Source organism: Eubalaena glacialis, chromosome 10 (genome assembly GCF_028564815.1).
Source record: "Eubalaena glacialis isolate mEubGla1 chromosome 10, mEubGla1.1.hap2.+ XY, whole genome shotgun sequence".
NCBI lineage: Eukaryota > Metazoa > Chordata > Mammalia > Artiodactyla > Balaenidae > Eubalaena > Eubalaena glacialis.
Window position 1 is genome coordinate 36,998,790 of NC_083725.1, and position 24,662 is coordinate 37,023,451.

Sequence of the window (24,662 nt, forward strand, 5' to 3'; positions counted from 1 at the left end):
ATATCACTTATGAAAATTAAAATAAATGAAATTCTATTGTTTATGGATACACATGAGAAAGTTAATGTATAAAACACTAGACTTTGAAACACAACAAATTCATTAGGGTATTTGTCACAATGAAAGGAAGGAAATATTCCAAAGGAAAAGTCTTATTTATTTTTATTAAACAAGATCTGAAGCACATATAAAGTCTTAAACAAGTGGTGGGATCATGGGTATTATATTATTCCTTTTAAACTTTAGTACTTCAAAGTATTTATAAAAGTGTTTTTTTTTCAATCAACTATTTAAATATTTCAGGCAAAATGTATTTGAAATGAATTATTCAGAAAATTATTTCAATTTCTCATTATATCCAAATAATCCACTCTCTTACAGTTTATGATAATTATATAGTCTTGCTAAAAATAAATAGAATATAAACTTCTCTGAAGAAGGCAGGGGGATCAAGATGGCAGAGGAGTAGGACGTGGAATTCACATTCTCCCACAAAAACATTGAAAATACATCTACAAGTGGAACAGATTTACAGAGAACAGCTACTGAACGCTGACAGAAGGCCTCAGGCATCCAAAAAGACAAGAAAACCTCCATGTAATTGGGTAGGACAAAAGGAAAAAGAAAAAGAAAGAATGGGGACAGGGTCTGTGCCCCAGGGAGGGAGCTGTGAAGGAGGAAAGGTTCCTGCACCCTGGAAAATCTCTCTACTGGTGGGGATATCAGCCTGGATGGAAGGGGAGTTTCAGAGCCTAAGAGGAGAGAGCAGCAACAAGTTTGTGGAAGGCAAAATGGAGTGCCCTGCACTCCCCAAACTGAGACACTCCTCTGTCAGTGCAGGTGGGGGTTAGATGCTGAAGCTCAGGATCCAGAGGTCAGATCCAGAGAGAGGACCATGGTGAGATGTGCAGAAACAGCTTGAAGAGGCCAGGCTGTGGCAACTGAGGGTTTACTCTGAAGAAGGCTGGGCCTGCCAGAGAGGCAAGTCGCCATTATTAGGAGTCACACGAAGAGAGAGGTAGGACCACCATAAGAGTTTCTTTCCCTGTGAGCATTCCCAGGCAATAGGACACCACCTACAGGAGCTCCAGGGGCAGGTGTGAGTCACTGCCACCATCTTGGGCTCCAGAGGCAGGCACTAGCCACCTCTACCAGGCCCGTGAGCTGATGCCAGGCCCTGCCCCTGTTGTCCCAGGAGGGTGCCTATAGCTTCTGCCACTAGAAAATCTACCTGCAGTCACCAGGACCTGTCCCAGCTTCGCAGAAGGGTATGGATAGCTCCCACCACTAAGAAATCTATGAGCAGGAGCCAGGACCTGCCCCTGCTGTCCCAGGAGTAAGTGGATAGCATCTTCCCCTAGGAAATTCATAAGCAGGCGCCAGGACCTGCCCCCACTGTCCAAAGCAGGCAAGGGCTGCTGTACCTGCACATTCCATATCAAGGGGATAACAGCCACCACATGCTGAGGAAAAAGGCAGCAAACAACCAAACTAGGAGCAGCCCCTCGATTCTGGAAAAGAGGGTGGAGTAGAAGGACCTAAACTCATCTCCACTCATGAAAACACCAAAATCAAAACTAACTGCTGAATAACCATCAATGAAAATAACTGGAACCAACCAAAAAAGATATTTTACATTCAAAGACAAAGAAGAAGCCACAACGAGACGGCAGGAGGAGCACTTTCACAACATAATCAAATCCCATACCCACTGAGTGGGAGACCCATGAACTGGAAAAAAATCATATCACAGAGGTTCTCCCACAAAAATGAGAGTCCTGAGCCCCACATCAGGTTCCTCAGCATGAGGGTGTGGCAGTAGGAGGAGGAATCCCCAAAGCATTTGGCTTTGAAGACCAGTGGGGGTGGAGTACAGGAGCACCACAGGACTGGAGGAAACAGAGACTCCACTATTGGAGGGTGAACAAAAGTTTTCACGTACACTGGGATCCAGCACAAAACAGTAACTTCATAGGATCCAGGGCTGAATCTACCTATGAGTCTTGGAGGGTCTCCTGGAGAGATGGGGGTTGGCTGTGTGTCACTTGGGGGGCAAGGACACTGGGGACAGAAACCCCAGAGAATAGTGGTCATCGTGAGCTCCCCAGGAGGTTGCCACTCTGGCATCAAGACTCAGCCCTACCCAACAACCTACAGACTCCAGGGCCAAACAACCAGCAGGATAGGAACACAGACCCACCCATCAGCAGACAGGATGCCTGAAGCCATACTGAGCTCACAGCCACCTGTAAACAGGCTTCCTTGACACGGTCCTGCCCACCAGAGGGACAAGACCCAGATCCACCAACCTGAGGGCAGGCACCAGTCCCTCTCAACAGGAAGCCTTCACAAGCCTCAGAATCAACCTCACCCACCAGAAGGCAGACACGAGAAGCAGAAGAAACTATGACCCTCCAGCTAGCAGAAAGGAGATGACAAACACAGAAAGTTAGAGAAAATGAGATGGCAGTGAAATATGTTTCAGTTGAAAGAACAAGATAAAAAACCACAAGAACAACTAAGTGAAGTGGAAATAGGCATCTACCAGAAAAGAATTTGGACTAACGATAGTAAAAATGATCCAAGATCTTGGAAAACGAATGGAGGCACAGACTGAGAAGTTACAAGAGATGTTTAACAAAGAGATAGGAGATTTAAAGAACAAACAAACAGATGAACAGCTCAATAACTGGAATGAAAAATACACTGGAAGGAATCAATAGCAGAATAACTGAGGCAGAAGAATGAATAAGTGAGCTGGGAGACAGAATGGAGGAAATCACTGCCATGGAACAGAGTAAAAAAAAAAGCAAGAAAAGAAATGAAGACAGTCTCAGAGACCTCTGGGACAACATTAAACACACCAACATTCATATTATAAGGGCCTCAGAAGAAGAAAAGAGAGAGAAAGAACTGGAGAAAATATTTGAAGAGATTATAACCAAAAACTTCCCTGACATGGGAAAGGGAACACTCACTCAAGACCAGGAAGTGCAGAGAGTCTCATACAAGATAAATCCAAGGAGGAAAATGCAGAGACATATTAATCAAACTGACAAAAATTAAAGACAGAGAAAAAATAGTAAAAGCAACAAGGAAAAGCAACAAATAACATACAAGGGGAGCCCCATAAGGTTATCTGCTGATTTTTCAGCAGAAATTCGGCAGGCCAGAAGAGAGTGGCATGATATATTTAAGGTGATAAAAGAGAAAAACCTACAATCAAGAATACTCTACCCAGCAAGGCTCTTGTTCAGATTCAAAGGAGAAATCAAAACTTTTACAGACAAGCAAAAGCTAAGAGAATTCAGCACCACCCCCCCACACCAAACCAGCATTACAACAAATCCTAAAGAAACTTCTCTAGGCAGAAAAGAAAAGGGCACATATAGAGTCAAGAAAATTACAAATGGGGAAACTTACCGGTAGAGACAAACATAAAGTAAAGGTAGGAATTCATCCCCACACAAATATGATAACAAAACCAGCAATTATGAGAAGAGGAGAGTACAAATGCAGGATATTGGAAATGCAATGGAAACTAAGAGACCAGCAACCTAAAACAATCTGGTATATATATAGATTACTATATCAAAACCTCATGGGAACCACCAACTAAAAATCTACAATAGATAAACACACGCAAAAAAGAAAAAGCAATCCAAACACATCACGAATGATAGACATCAAATCACAAGAGGAGAGAACAAAAGATGAAGAGAAGAAAAAAGACCTTCAAAAAAGAATCCAAAACAATTAACAAAATGGCAATAAGAACATTCATACTGATAATTATCTTAAATGTAAATGGATTAAGTGCTGCTACCAAAAGACATAGACTGGCTGAATGGATAAAAAACAAGACCCGTATGTATGCTGTCTACAAAAGACTCACTTCAGATCTTAGGGACACATACAGACTGAAATTGAAGGGATGGAGAAAGGTATTCTATGCAAATGGAAATCAAAAGAAAGCTGGAGTAGCAATACTCATATCAGAAAAAACAGACTTTGAAATAAAGAATGTTACAATAGACAAAGAAGGACACTACATAAAGATCAAGGGATCAAACTAAGAAGAAGATATAGCAATTGTAAATACATATGCACCCAACATAGGAGCACTTCAATATATAAGGCAAACATTAACAACCATAAAGGAGTAATGGACAGTAATATGACAGTAGTGGGGGACATTAATACCACAGTCTTATCAATGGACAGGTCATCCAGATAGAAAATGAGTAAGGAAACACAGGATTTAAATGAGACATTAGACCAGATGGACTTAATTGATATTTACAGAACATTCAATCTGAAAGTAGCTGAATACACTTTCTTCTCAAGTGCACATGGAGCATTCTCTAGGATAGATCACGTCTTGGGCCACAAATCAAGGCTTGGAAAGTTTAAGAAAACTGAAGTCATACCAAGCATCTTTTCTGCCCATAACGCTATGGGATTAGAAATCAATTGTACAGAAAAAAACACTAAAAAACACAAACACATGGAGGCTAAACAATACGTTACTAAATAACCAATGGATCACTAAAGAAGAAGAAATTAAAAAATACCTAGAGACAAATGAAAACGAAAACATGATGATCCAAAACATAAGAGATGCAGCAAAAGCAGTTCTAAGAGGTAAGTTTATAGCAATAAAATCTTACCTCAAGAAACAAAAGAATTCTTAAATAAACAACCTAACCTAACATCTAAAGCAACTGTAGAAAGAAGACAAACAAAACCCAAAGTTAGTAGAAGGAAAGAAGTCATAAAGATCACAGCAGAAATAAATGAATAGAGATGAAGAAAACAATAGCAAAGATCAATGAAACTAAAAGCTGGTTCTTTGAGAAGATAAACAAAATTGATAACCTTTAGCCAGACTCATCAAGGAAAAGAGGGAGAGGACTCAAATCAATAAAATTAGTAATGAAAGAGGAGAAGTTACAACTGACACCACAGAAATACAAAGGATCATAAGAGACTACTAAAAGCAACTATATGCCAATAAAATGGACAACCTAGAAGAAATGGACAAATTTTTAGAAAATACAACCTTCCAAGACTGAACCAGGAAGAAATAGAAAAAATGAACATACCAATCACAAGTACTAAAATTGAAACTATGATTAAAAATCTTCCAACAAACAAAAGTCCAGGACCAGATGGCTTCACAGGTGAATTCTATCAAACATTTAGAGACCAGTTAACATCTATCCGTCTGAAACTCTTCCAAAAAACTGCAGAGGGAAGAACACTCCCAAGCTCATTCTAGTAGGTCACCATAACCGTGATAACCAAAACCAGACAAAGACACCACACACACACACACAAAAATTACAGGTCAATATCACTGATGAACATAGGTGCAAAAATTCTCAACAAAATACTAGCAAGCTGAATCCAATAGTACATTAAAAGGATCATATACAATGATCAAGTGGGATTTATTCCAGTGATGCAAGGATTCTTCAGTATGCACAAATCAATCACACCACATTAACAAACTGAAGAATAAAAACCATATGATCATCTCAATGGATGCAGAAAAAGCTTTTGACAAAATTCAACACTGACTTATGATAAAAGTTCCCCAGAAAGTGGGAATAGAGGGAACTTACCTCAATGAATAAAGGCCATGTAAGACAAACCCACAGCCAACATCATTCTCATCAGTCAAAAGCTGAAAACATTTCCTCTTAGATTAGGAACAAGGCAAGGATGCCCAGTGTCACCACTTTTATTCAACATATTTTGGAAGTCCTAGCCACAGCAATCAGAGAAGAAAAAGAAATAAAAGAAAACCAAATTGGAAAAGAAGATGTAAAACTGTCACTGTTTGCAGATGACATGATATTATATATAGAAAACCTAAAGATTTTACCAGAAAACTACTAGAGCTAATCAATGCATTTGGTAAAGTTGCAGAATACAAAATTAATACACAGAAATCACTTGCATTCCTATACACTAACAACAAAAGATCAGAAAGAGATATTAAAGAAACAATCCCATTTATCATTCCATAAAAAAGAATAAAATACCTAGGAATAAAGCCATCTAAGGAGACAAAAGACCTCTACTCTGAAAAGTATAAGATGCTGGTGAAAGAAATCAGAGATGACACAAACAGATGTTCTTGGATTGGAAGAATCAATACTGTCAAAAGGACTTAGTACTCAAGGCAATCTACAGATTCAATGCAATTCCTATCAAATTACCAATGGCATTTTTCATAGAAGGAGAGCAAAAAATTTTTTAAATTTGTATTGAAACACAAAAGACCCTGAATAGCCAAATCAATCTTGAGAAAGAAAAGCAGAGCTGTAGGAATCAGACCCCCTGACTTCATACTATACTACAAAGCAACAGTAATCAAAACAATAAGGTACTGGCACAAAAACAGAAATATCGATGAATGGAATAGGATAGAAAACTCAGAAATAAACTCACACACTTATTGTCAATTAATCTACAACAAGGGAGGCTAGAATATAAAATGGAGAAAAAGACAGTCTCTTCAATAAGTGGCACTGGGAAAGCTGGAAAGCTACATATAAAAGAATGAAATTAGGACACTCCCTAACACCAAATACAAAAATAAACTCAAAATGGATTAAAGACTTAAATGTAAGGCTAAATACTATAAAACTCTTAGAGGAAAACATAGGCACAACACTCTTTGGCATGAATCACAGCAAGATCTTTTTTGACCCATCTCCTAGAGTAAGGGAAATAAAAACAAAAATAAACAAATGAGACCTAAGGAAACTTAGAAGCTTCTGCACAGTAAAGGAAACCATCAACAACACAAAAAGACAATCCACAGAGGGAGAAAATATTTGCAAATGATGTGACCGAGAAGGGATTAGTCTCCAAAATATGCAAACAGCTCATGCAGCTCTAGGTCAAAAAAAACAAGCAACCCAATCAGAAAATGGGCAGAATATCTAAAGAGATAGCTCTCCAAAGAAGACATACAGATGGCCAAGGAGCATATGAAAAGATGCTCAACATCATTAATTATCAGAGCATTGCAAATCGAAACTACAATGAAGTATCATCTCCCAGCAGTCGAATGGCCATCATCAAAAAGTCTACAAACAATAAATGCTGGAGTGGGTGTGGAGAAAAGGGAACCCTCCTACACTGTTGGTGGGAATGTAAATTGGTACAACTACTATGGAGAACAGTATGGGGATTCCTTAAAAAACTTAAAATAGAACTACCATATGACCCAGCAATCTCACTCCTGGGCATATATCCAGAGAAAACCATAATCCAAAAGGATACAAGCACCCTAATGTTCATTGCAGCACATTTACAATTGCCAAGTCATGGAAGCAAGCTAAATGTCCATTGACAGAGGAATGGATAAAGATGATGTGGTATATATATACAATGGACTATTATTCAGCCATGAAAAAGAATGAATAATGCCATTTGCAGCAACATGGATGGACCTAGAGATTCTCATACTAGGTGAAGTAAGTCAGACAGAGAAAGAAAAATATTATATGGTATCACTTGTATGTGGAACCTAATTTAAAAAAAGATACAGCTGCATAGCACAGGGAGATCAGCTCGGTGCTTTGTGACCACCTAGAGGAGTGGGATAGGGAGGGTGGGAGGGAGAGGCCTGAGGGAGTGGATATGGGGATATACATATACATATAGCTGATTCACTTTGTTATACAGCAGAAATTAATACAACATTGTAAAGCAATTATACTCCAATAAAGATGTGAAAAAAAAAAAGATAAAAGTGAACTCATTTACAAAACAGAAGCAGACTTATATATATTGAAAACAAACTTATGGTTAACAAAGGGGAGACGTGGCACCAGTGGGATAAATCAGGAGCTTGGGATGAATACCTGCACACTGCTATATATAAGATGGATAACCAAAAAAGACCTACTGTATAGCACAGGAAACTCTATTCAATATTCTGTGATAACCTATATGAGAAAAGAATCTAAAAAAGAATGATTATATTTATATGTATAGCTGAATCACTTTGCTGTACAACTGAAATAACACAACATTGTAAATCAACTATACTCCAAAGAAATTAAAATATTAAAAAAAAAATTTTAGAAACCTGTCTGAAGATTTCAAAATAACCAGACAATATAGAACATTTTTCAGCATTTAATTCAGGAAAGAAAATTGGAAATTTCAAGCTCTTATGAGCTTAATACTCAGTTTAACTTCACAAATTCCTATTTGCTCTAAGAAAGTTCAATTTTATCTCCTCTTAGAGAATGTCCATGAAACATCCACCTGGCATTTCACTTTGAGTATCCTGGGAAAGGGAAGTATACTCTACACTTGTGGATTCATAAATCACTTGTGCTATGTGGAATAGAACAATTATACATAGCTGAAGTGTATAGATTGGTGTATATAAAACCAACAGAAAGCACTTGGGCACAAACACATCCAGAATCTGAAAACCAAGTCACACTGAGATCATATACCTAAATTTAGTTTTCTAGAAACTTACCAGGAACCAAAGTACATTGTTTTTAATGGTATCCCAGATAAAAATGGATGTCAAAGGTCATTGAGTCCAATCACTTTTCTGAAGCATGGAAGACAAGTTGAAACAGCAAATGGTTTGGATTCCAGGGTCTCAGTAATTAGCTACATTTCCATCAAGGAAATGGGAATAAGATTACCTGATTTCAAGCACTGGATTGCTGCCCTTCTCAACTCCTAATCTGTTCTCTCTACAACCTTGGAGATCTTTTTAAAGTACAAATCTGGTCAAGTCACTCCTCTGCTTAAAACTCTTCAATGTCTTTCTTTGCTCTTAGGGTTAAGTTGAAATCCCTTAACATGAATTACAGCTTCAGTTGTTCTGACTTCAGTCTATCTCTTCATCCTCATTTTAGTCCACTCCTCCTGTTGCTCTAATACTCTAATCAGGTCCTTTTGACCTCAGCACTAGTCTATTGTAATAAACTGTTTATTTGTATACATCTACCATCTGGTCTGTAGTCTCCTCCATGAAGGCAAAGATCATATTTATGCTGTTTATTGTTGTAACGTTAGTGACTATCATAGTGCTTGGAATATAGTAGGTACTCTACAAGTATTTGTTGAAAGAAGGGAAGGAGGGAAGAACACAGAAACAGATGGAGGAAAAGTGTTATTTTTGAGGATAGACCAAACATAAAAATATTTTTATAAAGTATTATTAGAAATTATAAGATTTGAGACCAGTCAGAGAAAGTATCTTTTATAATCTATCCAGACGGCAGCTCAATTTGTTCATCTATGTCTCCATTTGTATTTTGGTTGGGGGGTGGAGGGGGGACAGATTATAACAGAACAAAATATTTCAGTGCTCACAGTGTTTTAAATGATTCAATTCTTCAGACTTTATTGATCACCAAGGATAATTACAAACTCCCACCAATGTGAAAAAGATTATTAAAACTCAAAGACAACACCCAAATGCACAGACTCTGTGTGGCTTGTGGGGTTTCCTTTATTGGTCACATGTAAACAAAGCCAGCTATAGCAATGATATTTAAGCTCAGGGTATAACCCCTCACATGGTTGATCCATTCTTTACACATCATTTTTTTAAAATGGAGTTTCTATAAATCTACCCTAACTTATACAAACAGGAAACATATGTATTAGCTCCATGATGGGAAAAATCATAACCATGGTAGGAGTATATAGGTGAGGTGGCTGATCTTCAGGAACTTTTCCTTACCCCATGGTCTAGAGAACAAAGTGCAGTGATCTAGAGCACTGATCTAGAGAAGCTTCTTAATTCCATTTAATATGGAAATCATTGTCAGATCATATGTATTATGCCCAGAATTGTGTTAGAAAAATTGGGAGAAATTTAAAAGAAGCAAAACCCTTATATAAATACCCTAAAAATGACATGTAGTTCTTAAGCAACTTTATCCTGATTTTATATTTGTAATTTCTTCCCCTTTCTCATGTGCTCCTCAGGAATCTGGAAATACTTGTCTTTTATCTAAGAAACCTTAACTTCCCTCTGTATAGATGTGGTATCCAAAGCTTCAAAGTGTCACCATTTTGTTATTATAAATCAACATTTATTATCTATGCATTTAAAGTTTCTGTTTCTGGGGGTTTTTTGTTAGCCTGGGTTAACATGGTAGTCATGCTAATAAAAATATCCATGGTCGCCATTTCTACTTTACTGTTTTACAGTGTCATTTCTAAGTCATTTAAATCATGGAGCTAATGAAATAGCTTGTACACCAAAGCTTAGCATTAGGCCGAAGTCTATCAAGTAGGAGATATTCATACTATTTTCTTAGTATAGAGATATTTATCTTATCAGTACATTTATTCATTAATTTGATAAGTATTTATAGAGTGCTTATTATGTGCTAAACATTTTTTTGTAAGTTTTGGAGATATAACGATGAGCCAAGAAGACCTGGTCTCTGCCCATATGGCACTTAATAGCTAGTGCCTGGAGCTTGACATCTACCAGGCACAAAACAAGGATGACTTCAGCTGTCAAAATGTGTAGAGTTGTCAAATATGACCTTTAAGATAAATAGAGTTTGAAGTTTTACTCTGTATCCAGTATATATTTAACTTTAGAGGGTCCCTATTTATATTCATTATTTAGAAGAATAAAAACAGACAATTATCTTTTCTATCTTATTCCTTTGATTTTTATAAACGTTGAGAAACATTTTGAAAATGTTAGGATTTCTAGCATGTTGCAGACCCTTAACATTTGCTCTCCTGTATTTTTTTCTTTTTTTTTAATTTTTGGCTGCATTGGGTCTTTGTTGCTGTGCGCAGGCTTTCTCTAGTTGTGGCGAGCGGGGGTTACTCTTCATTCAAGTGTACAGGCTTCTCATTGTGGTGGCTTCTCTTGTTGCGCAGCATGCACTCTAGGCGTGCGGGCTCAGTAGTTGTGGCACATGGGCTTAGTTGCTCCACGGCATGTGGGATCTTCCTGGACCAGGGCTCGAACCCATGTCCCCTGCACTGGCAGGTAGATTCTTAACCACTGTGCCACCAGGGAAAACCCTGCTCTCCTGTATTTTAAACAGGAATACCTAAGGAGGACAGAGACTGTGGGAAATGACAAACCTCCATTTACCTCTCAGTCAAGTCAGGTTTTCCGTGTACTTTCTTAGGGTGCAAATTAAATTTTGTGTCATAATTGCTATCTTTCAGACTGGATGGATCTACTCATATTATCTTAGATAATAACAGGATCAAGAAAAAAATGGAGTCTCACAAGTGACAGGCTATTAGTATAACGCAATGCCAAAGACAGGGGGAGAAGGCCAAAGAACACTTACTGGTAAGTGGTTGGGCTGACATTGATGCGTCGAGGGTGACTTCCCGATTCGAATTTGCTTGCCAGAGTGACATTATTTCCAAACAGGCAATATCGTGGCATTCTTACCCCAACAACTCCAGCCAGCACAGAGCCTGAGTGAATGCCTATTCTCATCTAAAAAAGAAAAGGAAAAGGATATATTTATGTTTTCATTTGGTATGCTATTATTTTAATAAGAGGTACTGCTGAACCATTAAACTCCCAGCTCCTCAAAGGTAGGGACTGGGGTCTTGGTCATTTCTGTGAGCCAAATATCTGGACTATTATATCAATAGTATCAATGAACATGGATGGTGTGGAATAAATGAACAAATGGATTAATTATAAGAAAAAAAACTACATTTAATTTTCTATTGTAACACAATAAATCCAGTTGTGTTACAATTTAAATCAGGTTTTATTTGTATCTAGTATGCTCTAATAAATGGAAAATGTATTATTCTCCCTCCAGTTATTCTAACATAAAACCCTATTTTTTCCTTCATAACATTAAACACAATTGTAAATTAAATATTTATATTTCTGTTTATCTGTTCATTTAAAATATTTTTCTCTCTGTTTATTTTAGATCACTTCTATTTCCACATTTACTAATCTTTTCTTTTGTAATGCCTTATCTTTTGCTAATCACATCCAGTGTGTTTTTCTTCTTAGATATTGTGATTTTCCTTTCTCAAAGTTCAATTCGAACTTTTTTTTTTAATCTTTCAGGTATTAAATTAACTTTTGAATATATGGAATACAATTAAAATAACTGTTTTAATATTTTTGTCTGCTAATTCTAACATATGCTCCAGTTCTGTATCAATTTTGATTGACTGATTTTTCTCATTATTATGGGTCATATTTTTCAGCTTTTCTGAATGCCTAGTAAATTTTGGTTGGATGTTAGGTATCATGAATTGACTTTGTTGAGTGCTGGATATGTTTTATATTCTTACAAATATTCTTGAGCTTTGTCCTGGGATGCAGTCAAGGTACTTGGAAAGTTTTTTCTTTTTTTCCTTTCAAGTCTTGCTTTTTAAAATTTGTTAGGCAAGTCTTGAGCTGTGTTTCATGTAGGGCTAATTATTCCCCACTAGTGAGGCAAGAACCCTCTGAGTACTATACCCAATGCCTATGATTTATGAGGTTTTCCAGTTCTCCTGATGGGTTCTGGCATTTTTCCAAGTCTTGTGTGAGTTCAAGGAACTTTTTCTCTAATCCTTTCAGGTATTTTTCCCTGTTGGGCTCAGGTAGTTTTCTCACATACAAACAACAATCAGTAAGTTAAGGAACATATAGGAGGCTCCTTGGAAGATCTCTGGTGGTCTTTTTGCACCTCTCTCCTCAGTGGTACTCTGTCTGTGAATTCTAGTTTTTTTGCTCTCCATAGACTCTCAGCTTCATCTCTTCAACTTGGGGAGTTTGTTGGGTTCCTCCTGATTTGTCCTTCCCTGCACTGCAGCCTGAATGTACCCCAAAGAAATACGCCAGGGAAATCATATGTTTCATTTTGTTCCCTGTCTCTCAGGCATCACTGTCTTCCATTGCCTAATGTCCAATGTCATGAAACTGTCCTTTTGTACATTTTGTCCAGATTTTTAATTGTTGAGGCTGGGAGTGTAAACCCAGCCTATTCTTTCATATTGGCTGGGAGAAGAAATGAGATGTACTTTTTTTAGAGAACACAAACTATCTTAAAAATTTAGGCCTATTTCTGATGAGAGATTGTCTGTTTGGATTTAAAGACAAAAAAAAAATGTAATTGTTATTGCAAGTTCCTATGCCTGATGCACAGTGAGGCCAAAAGAACCAAAACATTGGAGTTGGGGGTAGAGAAAGGTTTATTGCAGAGTGATGCAAGGATACAGGCGGCTCATGCTCTAAGAAAACCCTGAGGTTCCTGAAGGGTTTTAGCAGAGCATTTTTAAAAGCCAGGTGAGGGAGGGGGGTTGCAGGATATGTGATCAGCTCATGCACAATTCTCTGATTGGATGATTGTGAGGTAACAGGGAGGTGTCACAAGGGTTAACATTATCAGTCCTTAGTCTCCAAGAGGCCTGGGACTATGTGCTCATGGTCATGAAGTAGTTAACTTCTTCCATTTGGTGGGGAGTTTTCACATCTGTAAAACAACTAAGGGAATGTGCATCAAATACTGTTATCTAGGTACTTCAGAGAGGAGCTATGGCAGAGGATATGGGGAAGGCCTGTTTCAGGAAGGCCCCACAGGGTCCTGCTCAGTTGCATAATGAATGGTAGTATTCCTTATAAACAAACATAACGCACTTTTCTCTAAAATTAGCAAAGCATTTTGAAAAATTTTATTATATTTCTTTGCTTTCAGAAGGTCTATTTATATTAAATTACCTTGTGCAATATAAGATTGCCTAAAAACACCCAGACCTTAAATACTAAGATTGTCATGTTGGACCTGTGATCTTTTTAAGCAGTAAAAGAGCAGAAATGAGTATCAAACTGACACATTTTACAGCCACCATATTCTGTGCTTTTAGTCTGAGAAGAATACTCCATACCCCACCAACTATACTGAAGGCTTATATGGTTCCACCCCTGCCTCTTTTCAAAAGACCTGAGGCTGTTCTTTTCTTTTTTTAAAACTAAATTGTCATAATAAGAATTATTATAACCTAAAAAGCCTGAAGATAAAAACCCTGGTATTCTTGAGAAGGCAGATGGAGAAATGGTTATTTAAAAAAAACCTTATCTCTTAGAAGACTACCTTAAAACATACACAAGAATATCAACAAACACAAAAATAGCACAGATTAGCTGTTACTGTCACTATAATGGAACAGGACTCAGAAAAAGTATTTACTTTTGGATATAAGGAGATACCATTGAGAACTTACAAGCTGAATCATCAGACTCCATTTTCTTTTACATTTCTTTCAACAACTTCTTGAGATTTCCCAGGAGTTGTTACCTTATAAGGAAGTCACTGATTGCCACATTCAGAATCTGCCTCTTGCATCTAGCAGTTAGACAAAATAGAGAGCTACTTTTTTTTTCTTTTTTTAAACATCCTTATTGGAGTATAATTGTTTTACAATGGTGTGTTAGTTTCTGCTTTATAACAAAGTGAATCAGCTATACATATACATACATCCCCATATCTCCTCCCTCTTGCGTCTCCCTCCCACCCTCCCTACCCCACCTCTCTAGGTGGTCACAAAGCACCGAGTTGATCTCCCTGTGCTATGCAGCTGCTTTCCACTAGCTATCTATTTTACATTTGGTAGTGTATATATGTCCATGCCACTCTCTCACTTCGTCCCAGCTTACCCTTCCCCCTCCCCGTGTCCTCAAGTCCATTCTCTAAGTCTGCATCTTTATTCCTGTCCTGCCCCTACGTTCTTCAGAACCTTTTTTTTTTTTAGATTCCATATATATGTTTTAGCATACGGTATTTGTTTTTCTCTCTCTGACTTACTTCACTCTGTATGACAGACACTAGGTCCATCCACCTCACTACAAATAACTCAATTTTGTTTCTTTTTATGGCCAATATTCCATTGTATATATGTGCCACATCTTTTTTTTTTTTTTTTTTTTTTTTTTTGGGTGTGTTGGGTCTTTGTTTCTGTGCGAGGGCTTTCTCTAGTTGCGGCGAGCGGGGGCCACTCTTCATCGCGGTGCGCGGGCCTCTCACTGTCACGGCCTCTCTTGATGCGGAGCACAGGCTCCAGATGCGCAGGCTCAGTAGTTGTGGCTCACGGGCTTAGTTGCTCCGCGGCATGTGGGATCTTCCCAGACCAGGGCTCGAACCCGTGTCCCCTGCATTGGCAGGCAGATTCTCAACCACTGCGCCACCAGGGAAGCCCTGTGCCACATCTTTAGAGAGCTACTTTTAACTGTCAATGAAAGATTTAGATTCATTTTGGCAAGATTAAAATTTATTTAATTGGTTAACCAAGCAGTAACGTTTGCATCCATCTGGTCAGTATACTCTAGCTAAAGAGGATTGCTTTGCACTAAACCAGTGGTTGTCAGCTGGGGCCATCTGTGCCCCTCAGTGGACATTTGACAATGTCTTGAGACATTTTTTATTTTTACAACTGGGATGGAGAGCTATTATTGGCATCTATTCAGTAGAGCTAGAGATTCCTAGGACACCTTCCCCATGTGAAAGAATTTTCCAGTTCAAAATATCAATAGTGCTGAGGTTGAGAAACCTGCATTAAACAGACCTCTGGCAACTTATAAACACTTAGCAAAGCAACACACACACACACACACACACACACACACACACACACAAATAAATGCTTTAATAAGATCAGTGCTTTGGTAAATAACACTAGACTTCACTTTTTAGAGAAAGTTCATGAAAAAATTGTGTTTGTCCTAGGAATTTATTGAAAAACACAATAACTTTAGGATTTATCTTGAGGTTAGGATATCTATTACTCAATCTCCCATACCTATATGAAATGTATGAAATAATGCAAAACTCTGGGACATATCAAAATCCCCAGTAATCAAAGGGTTCAGTTATTCTCATAATACTCTACTGATTATTTATTTGCCAAGGCACATAAACAACTGCCTTTCTAGATAACATGCCTCCTACAGCTCTTAAAAATAGAAGGCTTATATAGTTCAACCTCAGCTAGTCAAAACTCGTCTGATTTAGTAAAGAAGGAATGTTAGGGTTGGGAGGGCAGCACAGATCCTTTAGTCCAGCTCCCTCATTTTACAAATAAACTGAAGTCAAGAGGAGCACAATGAAAAGAGCAAATTAGTGTTTGGGCCAGCTGTAGGCCATAGGTCAGTTGGCTCTGGGTTCAGTAAACTAAAAAAGACACCCAAATTAAAAAGGTCCTCAGTTTGTTTCTGGAAGGCCCATCAGACTAAGGCTTACTTTTGGGAAAGCCAGAGGACTATAGAAAATATAGTCTCCATTCTTACAGGGCACACACAAAATCTCACAATCTGGGACCCAGAGCAGAAGCAGTAATTTGAAAGGAGCCTGGGTCAGATCCACCTACTGATTTTGGAGACCCTCCAGAGAGGCAGGAGGCAACTGGAGCTTACCCTGGGGACATAAACACTGGTGGCAGCACTTTTGGGGAACTCTTTGTATGAGAAAGATGATGGTGCTGGCAAGCAGGGTTTTGGAATCCTCCATCTAGCTTATTAGCAATAGGACCCAGCCCTGCCCACTAGCCTGTCTGCACCAAGAGTAGGACACCTCAGGCCAAGCAGCTAGATGGGCAGGGACACAGGCCTACCCACCAGCAGTCCAGCTGCCTTAAGACCACCTGTGCCCACACCCTGGGACCCAGTCCTGCCTGCAACTGGCAGACAACTATTCCAAGACCACAAGGGCCCTGCAGCCAGAGACCACCCTAGACTGAGCTCTGCCCACCAGTAGGCTAACATCAGCTTCAAAATTCTCCTGGGACCAGGCCTTACCGCTGCCTACCAGTGAACAGACACCAGCATCAGGACTACCACAGTCCCACAGCTTGCTTGTCAGGACTCAGCCCACCCACCAGCAGGACAAAACCAGCTCTGGGACAATCTTGGGCCCCACAACCCCCAGGATCCAGCCCCACCCACTAGCAGACTGACACAAGCTTTGGGACACCTCAGCTGCAACCAACTGTGTCAGGAATCAGCCCTGCCCATCAGCAGGCTGACACTAGATCTGGAACCCCCAATTCCACAACTACCAATCTTGGAATCAAGCTCCACCCTCCAGTGGGCTAGCAGTAGCCCTGGGGCCCCCCAGAGCCCTGCAGCTAGCCACTTTGTGACTTTACCCTGCCTGCCAGTGGCTTGTAGCCTGTAAACTGACCAGACCAAGCCTGTCATGCCTACCAGATCACATACAGCAGTCAGCTAGCCACAATACAATGACTTACATAGCCCACATAGGGGGCACCCTTAGAGCATAGAGATCTGGTGACCAGAGCAGAGTGCACTGCTAGGAACATAGAAAATCTCCTACACAAGGCTACTTCTCCAAGGTGGGGAAATGTAACCAACCTACTAAATACATAGAAATAAAAACAGCAAATTAGGCAAAATGAGGCAGTAGAAGATTATGATCCAAGGAAAGGCACAAGATAAAACCCCAGAAGAACTAAGAGAAGTTGAGATAAGCAATCTACCTGATAAAAAAAGAAAATTACTGACCAATATCACTGATGAACATAGATGCAAAAAAAACAATCAACAAAATATTAGCAAACAGAATTCAAAAAAATGATACACCATGATCAAGTGGGATTTACCACAGGCCTGCAAAGATGGCTCAATATCTGAGAATCAATCAATGTGATACACCATATTAACAAACAAGAAGTGGTGTGATGAATTGGGAGATTGGGACTGACATACATACACTAATATGTATAAAATGGATAACTAATAAGAACCTGCTGTATAAAAAAATAAAATAAAATTCAAAAAAAATCATATGATCATCTCAGGAGATGCAGAAAAAGTTTTTGACAAAATTCAACAAACATTTATGATAAAAAACTTTCAACAGAGTGGTTATTGAGCAAACATACTTCAACATAATAAGGGCCATATGTGACAAACCCATGGCCAACATTACACTCAACAGTGAAAAGCTGAAAGTATTTCCTCTAAGATTAGAAACAAGACAAGGATGCCTACTTGTGACACTTTTATTCAACATACTATTAGAAGCCCTAGCCACAGCAATCATACAAGAAAAAGAAATAAAGGATTCCAAATTGGAAAGGAAGAAGTGAAACTGTCACTGTTTGCAGATGACATGATACTATACATAGAAAATCCTAAAGATGCCACCAAAACCTATATATATAACTCATCAATGGATTCAGTCAAGTTGCAGGAGACAAAATTAAAATACAGAAATTTGTTGCATTTCTATACTCTAACAACAAAGTATCAGAGAAATTAAGAAAACACTCCCATTTATAATTGCATTAAAAAGAATAAAATACCTAGGCATAAATCTAACCAAGGAGGTAAAAGACCCATACTCAGAAAACTAAAAGACTCTGATAAAAGAAATTGAGGAAGACACAAACAGATGGAAAGATATACCATTTTCATGGATTGGAAGATTGAATATTGTTAAAATGATCATACTACTCAAGGCAATCTACAGATCAATGGAATTCCTATCAAAATATCAATGGCATTTGTGGAAACACCAAAGACTCTGAATATCCAAAATAATCTTGAGAAAGAAGAACAAAGCTGAGGGTATCATATTCCTGATTTTGAACTGATTTGAACAGTAGTCAAAACAGTAAAATACTGGCAGAAAAGAGACACATAGATCAATGGAACAGAGTAGGGAGCCTAGAAACCCACTCTTATTTTCATGCAAGAATATGCAATGATGAAAAGACAGCCTCTACAATAAATGGTGCTACATGAAAAAGAATCACACTGGACAACTCTCTCAGACCATGTAGAAAAATCAACTCAAAATGGATTGAAGACTGAATTTAAGAACTAAAACCATAAAATTTCTAGAAGAAAACATAGGCAGTAGGTTCTTTGACATCAGTCTTAGTAATTACTTTTTGAATATGTCTCCTCAGGCAAGGGAAGCAAAAGCATGAATAGACAAACAGTACTACATCAAATGAAAAAGATTTGCACAGAGAAGGAAAAGATCAACAAAAGGAAAAGAACACTTACTCAATGGGAGAAGCTATTTGCAAGTGATATATCTAGTAAGGAGTTCATATCCAAAATACACAAGGAACTCATAAAACTCAACATCAAAACAACAACCCAATTAAAAAAATAGGCAGAGGATCTGAATAGATATTTTCCAAGGAAGACACACAGATGGCCAACAGGCACACGAAAAAGATGCTAATCATCAGGGAAGTGCAAATCAAAACCACAATAATATATCACCTCATACCTGTCCAAATGGCTTTTATCAGAAAGACAGCAAGTAACAATTGTTGGAATGAATGTGGAGAAAAGGGAAGACTTGTGCACTGTTGGTGAGAATGTAAAATGGTGCAGTCACTACAGAAAACAGTATGGAGATTTCACAAAAATTTTAAAATAGAACTATCACATGATTCAGAAATTCCACTCTTGACTATTTATCTAAAGAAAATGAAAACATAAATTAGAAAAGATATATGTATCCCAAATATTAATTGCAACATTATTTACAATAGCTAAGATATGGAGCAACCTAAGCATTAATCACCAGATGATGGATAAAGAAGCTATGAGATATATATATAAATACACACACATATATATAAAATAAATATATAATGAGTATATTATATATTTACTTATAATATAAACACACATATATATTTATATGTATTTATATTATATATATTATATATTATACAATATTATATATTTATATATAAATAAAATAAATATATAATAAATAAATAACATGGAATATTACTCAGCCATAAAAAGAATGAAATTTCACCATGTGTGACAACATGGATGGACCTAGAGGGTATTATGCTAAGTGAAATAAGACCAACTGAGAAAGACAAACACTGTATGATTTCACTATATGTGGAATCTAAAGAACAAAACATATGAACAAACAGAAAACAGAAAAAAAGTTATAGATACAGAGAGGAGTGTTGTGGGGAGAGGTAAGAAATAGGTGGGGGTGGTTAAGAGGTATAAACTTCCAGTTGCAATACAAACGGGTCACAGTATAAATATACAGTGTGGGCCTGATTGCTCCAGCTCCGTTTTTCTTTCTCAAGATTGCTTTGGCTATTCGGGGTCTGTTGTTTCCATACAAATTGTGCAATTTTTTGTTCTAGTTCTGTGAAAAACGCCATTCATAGTTTCATAGGGATTGCATTGAATCTGTAGATTGCTTTGGGTAGTATAGTCATTTTCACAATGCTGATTCTTCCACTCCAAGAGCATGGTATATCTCTCCATCTGTTTGTATCATCTTTAATTTCTTTCATCAGTGTCTCATAGTTTTCTGCACACAGGTCTTTTGCCTCCTTTGGTAGGTATATTCCTAAGTATTTTATTCTTTTTGTTGCAAGGATAAATGAGATTTTTTTCCTTAATTTCTCTTTCAGATATTTCATCATTAGTGTATAGGGATGCAAGAGATTTCTGTGCATTAAATTTGTATCCTGCTACTCTACCAAATTCATTGATTAGCTCTAGTAGTTTTCTGGTAGCATCTTTAGGATTCTCTATGTATAGTATCATGTCATCTGCAAAGAGTGACAATTTTACTTCTTGTATTCCGATTTGAATTCCTTCTATTTCTTTTTCTTCTCTGATTGCTGTGGCTAAAGCTATAGTAATCAAGACAGTATGCTACTGGCAAAAAAACAGAAACTTAGATCAATGGAACAGAATAGAAAGCCCAGAGATAAATCCAAGCACATATGGTCATCTTATCTTTGATAAAGGAGGCAAGACTACACTATGGAGAAAAAACAGCCTCTTCAATAAGTGGTGCTGGGAAAACTGGACAGCTACATGGAAAAGAATGAAATTAGAACACTTCATAACACCATACACAAAAATAAACTCCAAATGTATTAAAGACCTAAATGTAAGGCCAGACACTATTGAACTCTTAGAGGGAAACATAGGCAGAACACTCTATGACATAAATCACAGCAAGATCCTTTTTGAACCACCACCTAGAGAAATGGAAATAAAAACAAAAATAAACAAATGGGACCTAATGAAACTTAAAAGCTTTTGCACAACAAAGGAAACCATAAACAAGACGAAAAGACAACCTTCAGAATGGGAGAAAATATTTGCAAATGAAGCAACTGACAAAGGATTAATCTCCAAAACTACAAGCAACACATGCAGCTCAATATCAAAAAAACAAACAACCTAAACCAAAAATGGGCAGAAGACCTAAATAGAGATTTCTCCAAAGAAGATATACAGATTGCCAACAAACACATGAAAGGATGCTCAATATCACTAATCATTAGAGAAATGCAAATCAAAACTACAATGAGGTAACACCCCACATTGGTCAGAATGGCCATCATCAAAAAATCTACAAACAATAAATGCTGGAGAGGGTGTGGAGAAAAGAGAACCCTCTTGCACTGTTGGTGGGAATGTAAATTGGTACAGCCAATATGGAGAACAGTATGGAGGTTCCTCAAAAAACTTAAAATAGAACTGCCATATGACCCAGCAATCCCACTCCTGGGCATATACCCAGAGAAAACCATCATTCAAAAAGATATATGCACCCCAATGTTCATTGCAGCACTATTTACAATAGCCAGGTCATGGAAGCAACCTAAATGTCCATTAACAGACGAATGGATAAAGAAGGTGTGCTACATATATACAATGGAATATTACTCAACCATAAAAGGGAATGAAATAGTGCCGTTTGCAGAAATGTGGATAGACCTAGAGACTGTCATTCAGAGTGAAGTAAGTCAGAAAGAGAAAAACAAATACCGTATGCTAACCCATATATTTGGAATCTAAAAAAAAAAAAAGTTTCTGATGAACCTAGGGACAGGACAGGAATAAATTAACAGATGTAGAGAATGGACTTGAAGACATGGGGAGGGGGAAGCTGGAATGAAGTGTGAGAGTAGCATTGACATATATACTTTACCAAATGTAAAATAGATAGCTAGTGCGAAGCAGCTGCCTAGCACAGGGAGATCAGCTTGGTGCTTTGAGACCACCTAGAGGTGTGGGATAGAGAGAGTGGAAGGGAGACACAAGAGGGAGGGGATATGGGGATATATGTATGCATAGAGCTGATTCACTTTGTTTTACAGCAGAAACTAACACACCATTATAAAGCAATTATACTCCAATAAAGATGTTAAAATATATATATATATATATATATATATATATATATATATATATATATACACACACACACTGTGGGGAATATAGTAACTATGTAATATCTTTGTATGGTGACATACAAAGATAGCATTACTGTGGTAATCATTCATTATTAGAAGTACTGTGGTAGTCATTTTGAAATGTATAGAAATATCAAATCACTATGTTGTGTAACAGGAATTTGAATAGTGTTGTAGATCAATTATACTTAAACAAAAAAAAAAAACCCTCAGAAACTTAGATCATTTTTTGTGTTTACCAGAGGTGGGAGTTGGGGTAGGGAAAATTGGATGAAGGGGGCCAAAGAGTACAAACTTCTAGTTATAAGACAAGTAAGTACTAGAGGTGTAATGTACAGCATGATCAATATAATTAACACTGCTGTATGTTATGAAAGTTGTTAAGAGAATAAGTCCTAACTGTTCCCATCACAAGGAAATCTATTTTTCTATTTTTACAATTTTGTGTATATGAGATGTTCACTAAACTTATTGTGGGAATCATTTCATGAGGTATGTAAGTCAAATCTTTGTTCTGCACCCCTTAAACTTATCAGTGTTGTATGTCAATTATGTCTAAGTAAACTGGGGGGGAAATTTCAAGCTATTGAAAAGTCTTTAATGGTTATAATAGTAGGGAGATTAAAATGATTATTCACATTGTTAGGCAAGATTGAGGAAAACAAGTACTTCATCCTTATACCAGTATTAGTTAATATTTATATAAGGTTTTATCATAAAATTCTCCTTTCACCAATAAAATCAGATTAATAAAATTTCTTTTTACTTTGTTTTGTCTTGTCCTTTTATTCATAACTAATATTTCCCTGACAAGAAACAATCAATTAATGTTTTAAGTTCTAATTTCAAGAGCTCAGGATTCTTAGGAAGAATAAGATCAACTCACATAATCTATAGCTTTTACAATTTTTTCTTGTTTCTCCGATGTTCAAGAAAATGGGGAAACTCTGTGGATATGTGACATTTTTTCTTTTATCAGGGGCCTCAGCCTCCAGTCTAATGGTATCAAAACATCACATTCTCAAGTAATATGCCTGGACAAATAGCAGTTAGGGCAAAATGTCTTACTGTGTTTATTTTGATTATTACCAAGGTACCAGTCATAGATAAATTTCACTTTATAGAAAATATTTGACAAAAAAATGGTTCTTATCACTGGTATGGCAACATACAATTTCAGATTTTTTTTTTAATGAGGAGGATATTATCCTACAGAAGATGACTAGGAGAGCATGCCTGGAATTCTATGGTGGATGGCACTGAAAACAATATTAGAGACTGCTGGGAGACACAGCAATATGTATCAACTTCATCACTACCTCCTTACAAGGCACTAATTAATGTGTACGTGATTATTTAAGTACTTTTGATACGTGATAAGAGTTTTAAATTTGACCCAACTTGTAAGAGTATTAATGTTAAGGCCTATACACTAAATCTGAAATTTATCTCAGACAGAAAGTAATGCAATTGATAGAAGTATAAGAAAAAAAGATTTTTACAAATGAGTTTGAGAGGATGGGAGTCAAGATAGCGGACTAGGAAGATGTGGAGTTCGTGTCTCTGCACAACTAGGGCACCTACCAGGCACTGGTGGGGGAACATGGACACCTGAGGGGATGGGAGGAACCCCCAAGCAACCAGGTAGGACATGGTGGGGGGGTGGTAGGGAGGAGGAGAAGTGGAAGTGGGACCAGGACTGGCACCCCTGAGGGGTGGCTGGGAGAGGGGAGGGGCTCCCACACCTGGAGGGACCCACCCATGGTTAGGTGATCAACAAGGATGGAGGAGACCCTTGGGAGAGCTGAGGATCAGAAGGAAACATGGTTAGTGTTTACCCTGCCCATTTGGGCCTTGGGGAGTCTGCTGAGGTCCCGGGCTTGATCCTCGGCCCACCAAGGCACCCTCCAGCTGTGTGGGTCCTGAGGGAGTGGGAGGGAGGGGGAGAAGGTGAAAGCCAGCCTGATAGGACCAGCACCCCTGAGGGGTGGCTGGGGGAGGGGAGGGGCCCACCCACAGTTAGGGGATCAACAGGGATTGGGGAGAACCTCAGGAGAGTGGAGGATCAGAAGGCACAATGGTCAGCCTTTCTCCTGCCCACTTGGGCTCCGGGGAGCCTGCTGAGATCCTGGGCCTAATCCTCCACATTCCAAGGCTCCCTCCAGCCATGCTGAGCCTAAGCCCTGCCCCCTCACCCCCACCCAGGGCCTTACCTCTACACACCACACTCCAAAACCCTCTCTGACCCCCTCCAACTGTGCTGGGTCTAAACCCCACTTGAACACCCCCAACTAGGGTCTTTCCTCCAAACTCCGCACTCTGAGGCTCCCCTCCTAGACATTTCGCAGCTGAGTGGGTCCTGAGCTTAGGCCCCACCCTGCTTTAAACACCACACGTGCCTAAGCTCTGCCACCTACAGCAAGGCTTTT

The 24,662-nt window shown here is 38.2% G+C and overlaps 1 protein-coding gene across 2 annotated transcripts in view; it reads right to left on the reverse strand.

The window, feature by feature from the left end:
- The window catches only part of GUCY1A2 (guanylate cyclase 1 soluble subunit alpha 2), a 401,095-nt gene that overhangs the window by 37,242 nt on the left and 339,191 nt on the right, over positions 1-24,662 (reverse strand). For both annotated transcript variants that reach the window (XM_061202599.1, XM_061202598.1), the window contains one exon: positions 11,331-11,485. In XM_061202599.1, the coding sequence (XP_061058582.1) occupies positions 11,331-11,485 (155 nt within the window). The remainder of the gene's footprint in view (positions 1-11,330; positions 11,486-24,662) is intronic.